At 48.3% G+C, this 8,089-nt stretch overlaps 1 protein-coding gene across 1 annotated transcript; it reads left to right on the top strand.

The window, feature by feature from the left end:
• Positions 1-524: 524 nt before the first annotated feature.
• FZD7 (frizzled class receptor 7) lies at positions 525-2,249 on the top strand. The gene has a single exon (XM_074144828.1). It carries the CDS (start codon positions 525-527, stop codon positions 2,247-2,249), a length of 1,725 nt encoding a protein of 574 aa, XP_074000929.1.
• Positions 2,250-8,089: the final 5,840 nt, after the last annotated feature.

Genomic DNA, 8,089 nt, shown 5'->3' with positions numbered 1-8,089 from the left:
CACAGCCTGCAGCGTCGCCCGTCGGGAGCGGAGCCCAGCCCAGCCGAGCCGCCGGGAGGATCGCGCAGTAATTGGATTTTAAAAGTTATTTAAGCCCCGGAGTAAAACACACGGCTCAGCCGGGTACGGTAATAATCCGTTTAGCCGTAACCTAAACCCCCGGCGCCGGGGCCGCGCAGCCGGGCGGAGAGCAGCGCGTCCGCCTCGCCGCCGCGGGACCCTGCGCGGAGCTGGCCAGAGCCGTCGCCGGGCTTCGTGCGCGTCTCCTGCCTCGCCGCCGCCTTCTCCAGCGGGAGCAGCTCCGGAAACTTTCGCCGAGGGAAGCGCCGCCGCCGGACTGCGAGCGCCGACCCGCCGGAGCCGAGGAAGAAAGTCGCGGAGGTCCGGCGCGGAGCCGCCGCCGCGCCCCTGCCCCGCGGAAGGGGCCCCTCCGCCGCCCTCCGGGAGCTGATGCCCCTGGGGCGCCGCGCCGCCCGGTTCTGAAGGACTCCCCGCGGCTCTCCGCGCCTCTGGTCGCCCCGGCGATGCGGGCTGGAGGAGCAGGAGGCGGCGGAGCCGCCGCCGCCGGCTGCCCCTTGCTGGGGCTGGCCGCGCTGCTGGCCGCCCTGCTGGGGACCCCCGCGGGCGCGGCGGCGCAGCAGTACCACGGCGAGAAGGGCATCTCGGTGCCGGACCACGGCTTCTGCCAGCCCATCTCCATCCCGCTCTGCACGGATATCGCCTACAACCAGACTATCCTGCCCAACCTGCTGGGCCACACCAACCAGGAGGACGCGGGGCTGGAGGTGCACCAGTTCTACCCGCTGGTCAAGGTGCAGTGCTCGGCCGAGCTCAAGTTCTTCCTCTGCTCCATGTACGCGCCGGTGTGCACCGTGCTGGAGCAGGCCATCCCGCCCTGCCGCTCCCTCTGCGAGCGGGCCCGCCAGGGCTGCGAGGCCCTCATGAACAAGTTTGGCTTCCAGTGGCCGGAGCGGCTCCGCTGCGAGAACTTCCCCGTCCACGGCGCGGGTGAGATATGTGTGGGGCAGAACACATCAGACGCGCCACCGGGGCCTGGCGGTGCGGCAGGGCGGGGGGCCACTGCCCACCCCACGGCTGGCTACCTCCCTGACTTCCTCACCCCGCCGCAGCCCCCCTCTGGTTTCTCCTTCTCCTGCCCCCGGCAGCTCAAAGTGCCCCCTTACTTGGGCTACCGGTTCCTGGGGGAGCGGGACTGCGGGGCCCCCTGTGAGCCAGGCCGGCCCAACGGGCTCATGTACTTCAAGGAGGCGGAGGTGCGATTTGCCCGGCTGTGGGTGGGCGTGTGGTCTGTGCTCTGCTGTGCCTCCACCCTCTTCACGGTGCTTACCTACCTGGTGGACATGCGCCGCTTCAGCTACCCGGAGCGGCCCATCATCTTCCTCTCAGGTTGCTACTTCATGGTGGCAGTGGCCTACGCAGCAGGGTTCTTGCTGGAGGAGCGGGTGGTATGTCTGGAGCGCTTCTCTGAGGACGGCTACCGCACTGTGGCCCAAGGCACCAAGAAAGAAGGCTGCACCATCCTCTTCATGATCCTCTACTTCTTCGGCATGGCCAGCTCCATTTGGTGGGTCATCCTCTCCCTCACCTGGTTCCTGGCTGCTGGCATGAAGTGGGGCCATGAAGCCATTGAGGCCAACTCCCAGTATTTCCACCTGGCTGCCTGGGCTGTGCCCGCTGTCAAAACCATCACCATCTTGGCCATGGGGCAGGTGGATGGCGATGTACTCAGTGGGGTGTGTTATGTAGGTATCTACAGCGTGGACTCACTGAGGGGCTTTGTGCTGGCGCCCTTGTTTGTGTACCTCTTCATTGGCACTTCCTTCTTGCTTGCTGGCTTTGTGTCCTTGTTTCGCATCCGTACCATCATGAAGCATGATGGCACCAAGACAGAGAAACTGGAGAAGCTGATGGTGCGCATTGGCGTCTTCAGTGTCCTCTACACAGTGCCTGCTACCATTGTTCTGGCATGCTACTTCTATGAGCAGGCTTTCCGTGGCACCTGGGAGAAGACATGGCTCCTCCAGACCTGCAAAACCTATGCTGTGCCCTGTCCCAGCCACTTTGCCCCTATGAGCCCGGACTTCACAGTCTTCATGATCAAGTATCTCATGACCATGATTGTTGGTATCACAACTGGCTTCTGGATCTGGTCTGGCAAAACCCTTCAGTCCTGGCGACGCTTCTACCATAGACTCAGCACCGGCAGCAAAGGCGAGACGGCAGTATGAGACACCCCTGTCCCCTCTGGTGCGCACACACACACACACGCATGCACACATGCAGAGGAGAAGGATACTCAGCAAAAGAGGAAGGCAATGGCTCCCTGAAGAGGGAGGAAGGGAGGCTTTTCCAAACTTTTTCTTCCTCCCAGAGGGTTTGAGAAAAAAAAATTAATCTTTGCATAAAGGATCAGACGGACTGTGCCCAGTGGTGCTTATGCCCAGCTAAGTGGAAGAGCACAGAAAAAGAGGCCACTGGTGGGATGGGAGAGTCCTTCACCTGCAAGAAGTCCCCTTACTTCTCTCTCCTGCTACCCCTGTGCAGGATAAAACCCAACCCAACCAAAACCATCCTGCCTTGCTTTATGAGAGAGGGAGGGGAAGCCAGATCTGTTGAGCTGCCCCTGCCAAGAAGTAGCCAAACCCCCTCTGAATTGCTGGGGTCAAACTGCGGCGCAGGCAGAGTAACTCCTGAGCCTGGCCTTACTGCTGGCTCCTTCCAGCTCGGCGGAGCAACCACGTGAGTATTGCAGGGCCGGCTACAGCCCGCATCACAGTGTGCTGGTGAGATGCCTCTGTTCTGTCAAATCACAAGTTGCTTTTTACCTCACTGATACCTGTTTTAATTGTTTTAAAGTGAAAATTCGGCCCTTGGTCTGTTGTTCTTGCTGCTGTGGGGAAGGAGGGGGTTGCTATTCCACACCCTGAAAAGAAATGACTTGTTGCTTTTCAGCAGAAGGCTTTTCCCCCTTGCCTTTGTTCTAGGAGACAAAGGGGGAAACAAAAGTGTTTTCTATGTAGAAAAGCATAAGCATGGGATCGGTTTTTATGGGCAAACTAACAAAAAGAAGTCGTTGAGGTTCACCCTTGGATGTGGGGAGCTCGCAGAAATAAACATTCCTTTCATGAAAAAAGGAGGAGGCAGGATGTTTTCCTACCGTTCAATATTGGTCGCTTTTCTAAGCTGAAGGAAATGCAAGACTTAGAGGGCAAGAAGAGCTTAACCAAGAGCACCTGCCAAAACAAGAGCCATTAAAATATGTAACATAAAGATATGATTTTTTTTTTCTTTTTTTCCCCTAAACCTGCTTTCTCTCCTGCTTTGCAGTGAGCTCGCTGCAGTTAAAGTCAATACCCAGCCAGCTTCTGGGGACAGGAGGAATCCTTGTGACTCCTGGTGGACCCTTTGCCTGCTCCTCAGGTTCCTTGACCTGCATGGCAATGACTTCTGGTGCAGGAGGGGGCTCGGGTTGGGGTGTAAAAGCAGGTACTGCAAGTGAGGAGCCTTCTCATTTCAGCTAAAATACAGCTGGTTAAGTTTCCAGTGATCACGTCTTGGAAGGAAAGACATTCAAAAATTAATCATCAAATGCATCGTTTTCTTTTTGAAATGTGACAGATTTTTCTATTCTGAAATTTTTATGTTGACTTGTTCATGTGTTATTTTTTGCATACTACTTTACCTTTATATTCACTGAAGGGTTGTTTTTATAAGTATATGTGTGTGTGTATATTCTTGCCTAAGGACAAAATAGGAAATTCTGGATTTTTAGCAAGTCTCCACGCTATAGCTGCTCTTCATTTTTTGAGGGGGGAAAAGTGTCTGGAATGAAATTAAAAAAGAAAAAAACCTGTTCAGGGTGAGGGGGCAGACTGCTGCTGTCTGAGGGCGTACCAGTAGTCTGGGCATGAGGAATGAGCCCATCAGCCAAATCCTTCAGTAGATCTGATTTCAGACTTGCAGGGCTTGGGTTTTTGTCTTTTATAATGTGCACATGGAAGAAAAAGAAAAATATAAACGTGTAAGACAAGTGCAGTATGTATATTTTGTAAATCTTGGTTTTGTAAGAAATATGTATTTATGTTTTTACTTGATTTTTTTTTTTGAAGGTCTGTATGAGGCCCTGCTTCATCCCATGTACAGATCACTAAATAAATAATTTTTAATACAAAGGCTCCAGTGAAGTTCTTCCAGTCTTTGAACACTCAGCAGGTTATAGAAAAGGGGGCAAGCTCTGTGAGTGGCGTCTTTCCTCCCGTTTTGTTGTGGGAGATGCAAGAGACTTTTGGGTGAATACACTGACCAAAAACTCAGCCATGACTTGAAACTGGCCTTCCCGAGTACTGGCCACTCACAATAGCAGATCACATTTTGAGACTGTTTCAAATGTTTGCCCTCACTTGAGGTACTTGCATCCTAGCCAAGTTTTCCTCCAGGCTCTGCCTCTTGCTGAGGGCAAGCTGATAAACCAGTTTCTTTATCTAGAAAATAAGGATAATGCTCTCTTCCCATTCCAAAGGGACTTTAAGACTCAGAACTAGAGGGTGCTACAAGTGCTGTAAATTAAATCGTTGCTTTGATGGGTGGAGTGTTTTAGGGAAACACTGAGGACTGGGTCCTTTTCAATAGCTTTCAAGGGGCAGTGTTTTGAACTAGCTTTTTTTCCCCCAGCACCTTTGCTATCTAGTTTTGTTCAGGTAAATTTTAATTTAATCTTAATAGCTAGCCTGAAGCCTACATTCTTTCTTATCACAGTCATCTGAAAGCTGATAGCTTCAATGAAATGGTCTATTTTACTTCATTTCTTAAACTGAAATAAATGTTTAGATCTCAAGCTGTGTTGCTACAATCACGGAAAGTGCCCCGGCAAACAGAATTTTACACCTGTGAAATGATGATAGTTTTCAGCTTTTCTCCCGCAATGATTTCAGCCTACTTATTGGGTTCATCACCCTTCCTTTGCCTTAAACTATGACTATACTAAAATTTAAGTTACAGAACAGAGATCTAATGCCTTAGCTGGATGCTGTCATGGTTGCACTGCAGTATTGCTTCCATTTACTGAGCACAGTGTGCAATAGTTGCACTTTCTCTCAGGACACTATTTTATTTGGACACTGGGCTCTCAAACATAACCTTTTACATTTACAGAGTATGAATTACAGAGCTAGCCCCATTCACACTGCCTCTCTAGAAAAGCCACATCTTGTATTTGAAAACACCTCTAGCTGCTCCCCAGAATTGCTCACTTGTCAAGTTTCCTTTTTGAAAAGGCCTTTGCTTTCCTGCAAGTCAGGCTGCTTCAAACTGCTCCATGACATGAGCTCCCTGATCATTGCTGAGGGGGGGTTTCATTCCACTCACTTAGGAAACCTGAACCTTTCTATAAACATTTCCTCCCATTAATCCGTCAGTGCCGGCCGGAGCGATGGAACGGCTGAAACAGCTCATGCTTTGAAGGACTGAGAACCGGCGGGAGCAGTGCTGTGACTGACGCCCCTGTGCTGTGCAGTCACAGCTGTGTCGCTAAACATGTAATTAATTCTTAATACATCATGGATAGCTAAGCCCACGATTCATGCAGGCAGCCTGTCCCCCTGCTCTTCTCTCCAGTCGCCACCCATCCTCACTAGCTGGATGAGAAACTGCATTTAGGTGTGATTGCTACTTCTCTGTCCATATGTGGAAAAACTTAAATAGGCTTTTTTTTTAGTTCATGAGACATTCATATTTGAAAGGAAATGTCTCTGTTTCCACCAGAAACCACTAAAGCTGAATACTTTTATTTCAGTATTTCCTATTAGGTACTTCTGGATTTAAAGTCACTTAAGCGAAACTATCTGAATCCTGGGATTTAAGTTGATTTTTAAAATTTGAGATTGTAGGTGAAATTTGATGCTGGTGTAAAGTAGAAGCAACTGCTGTTCACTTTTAAGCAGATGTGACTTGCATCAAGACTGAATTTGCTCACAGTGGAAACAATTTGGAGAATTTCAAGTAGTGATAGCATCTGGCCTTCTGGAATAAAAATCTATCACCATTCTGATAACAAAGTAGCAGTTACTTTCATAACGAAGTAAAATTTTAAAAATCTCTTTGTGAAGCTGTCTGGTAAAAAGGAGAAAAAAAGCCTTTACTAACCTTTGCTAATTGCTGCAAAATGATTTTTCTTTGACTAATGTTTAAGTCCACTTTCAGTTAATGTTTTTTTAGGTTTAAGAAAAGTTTCCTACCCTTCACCTTTGGCTCTTCTCTCTGCGGCATTTTTGGCTCACAAGACTTTGACAAGTAATAGTTACAATTGATCAATATCCCTGTAAGTTTGCACAATATACTACATTTTCAGAGAAATATATCAACACTGGTTCGTAAGTTTCAGAGAAGTTTGTGTTACTTTCTAGAAGAAAGTATTATTATTTCAGGCAAGTTAAACAGGAGGCTTTAACAGTTTCAAAGTTCACGAATAGGAGCAGCAAATGAACGTTTGCCTCTGCAGAAAAAAAGTGCTTTTATAATATGTCAGTGTTTGTTTGGGTTTATTTTTGGTGGAATACCCACACCAGTGATTGAATGTTTTTGTCTAAGTACTTCACCCACAACCAATAGCTTTGCATGCAAGTAAAAAACCACACATCTCTCTGTTCACCAACTGGCAACAGTAAACATTATTTATAATTTCACATGGGTTTAGAAACCAAATTACTAGCTTGTGTCTTAAGTCTTTTTTTTTTTTTTTCTGCATCTTATTCCCTCTTCCTTCTAGACTTTACAGGTTCTTTGTATACACCCTGCTCTCTATACTTGCATTCTACTCCTGTTATTTTTTAAAACCATGAATCCAGCTGAAAGAAATGTAGTCTGTTGCTTGGAGAGGAAAAGACGACTCTGAATCTTTCAGCACTATGACTGTTCATTGAGATAACTATTGCCAAGCCTGTTCTATATAAACCAGGATAATTGTTTCATGCCAACATGAGTGTGTGGTTTTGGCAGCTACAACGCTGTACAGGATAATATAGGATTGGGAGAATAAATACCGTGCATGGCAACTTCCCAAATGCCCCACTTAGAACCAACACATTTTGACTAAAATGATGCCCAAACTGTAAAACTAAAATACATACATCAGAGTTTAACACTGCTCAGACAACCAGTTTGCGACGCAGGAGGACAGGAAGGGTTTTCACACTGTTTAAACCCGAAGTCCAAGATTGCCTGGTTGGGGTGGCTGGGCATTACTTGTCTCTAAACCAGACCAGTGGAAGTAAGGCACAGCACTTTCTCCTGATCCAGGTAAAGACTGGGCTCAAGCACAGCGTTACCACAGTTGCAGCCAAACAGGATTCGACTGAATGATGCACAGTGAGAACAGGCAGGCCCAAACAGGGTCATGAGTACATACTCCTCTACGTCTCTTGGTCCTCTCTGTATAGCCAGCCTAACCATGCCAGGAAACTATGGGACTGGGACAAATGAGAATATGGATAAAAGCAGGAATAAGCAGGGCCTAGAGCACATTTTTAAATAACAACTGTAAAATGCGGGGGGATCACTTACCCATACTAGTCAGGAAATCCTGCTAGCAGCAATTTGTTCGTTTTGGCTGCCCCAGCTGTGTCACAACTTGGGTTGGTTATATACAACCCTTTGCTTAAGCACATTACTCTTACAAATACAGGTGGAAAATCAGTGTGTGCTGCCCAGACGAATTGTCTATATGAGTAGGCTTTGGCTGCACAGGTCTTGGAAATTAACCCCATCATGTGGCCACCAAGGTAGCCATGAACCTTACTATTAACACCAAGATCCCAAAGGCCAGGATGACAACTAGAAAAGAAAAAAAAAAAAAAAAGATAAACAAACCCGGAGACCCAGTTCCCTCCCACTCCCAACTTTACTGGAGGCACTGGCAATTCTAGCATTGTTCTCAAATCAACCTGCAGCAAAGCAATGCTGTTCTGAAGGTAAGCAAGGAGTAAGATTATTCCCACCATGCTGTCCTTTTCTTCAGGGTAACATACAGAAGGGCTTAAGAAAAAGCTTGTGGTTAAAGGGGAATTCTGACATG

The sequence above is a fragment of the Numenius arquata genome, chromosome 3, assembly GCF_964106895.1.
Source record: "Numenius arquata chromosome 3, bNumArq3.hap1.1, whole genome shotgun sequence".
In the NCBI taxonomy this organism is placed as follows: domain Eukaryota; kingdom Metazoa; phylum Chordata; class Aves; order Charadriiformes; family Scolopacidae; genus Numenius; species Numenius arquata.
The sequence above is the reverse complement of the archived record's forward strand: the minus strand, read 5'-3'. Positions and strand labels throughout refer to the sequence as shown.

Coding starts and splice junctions, on each gene's coding strand:
- FZD7 (XM_074144828.1), top strand. CDS start 525: ATGCGGGCTGGAGGAGCAGGAGGCGGCGGAGCCGCCGCCGCCGGCTGC.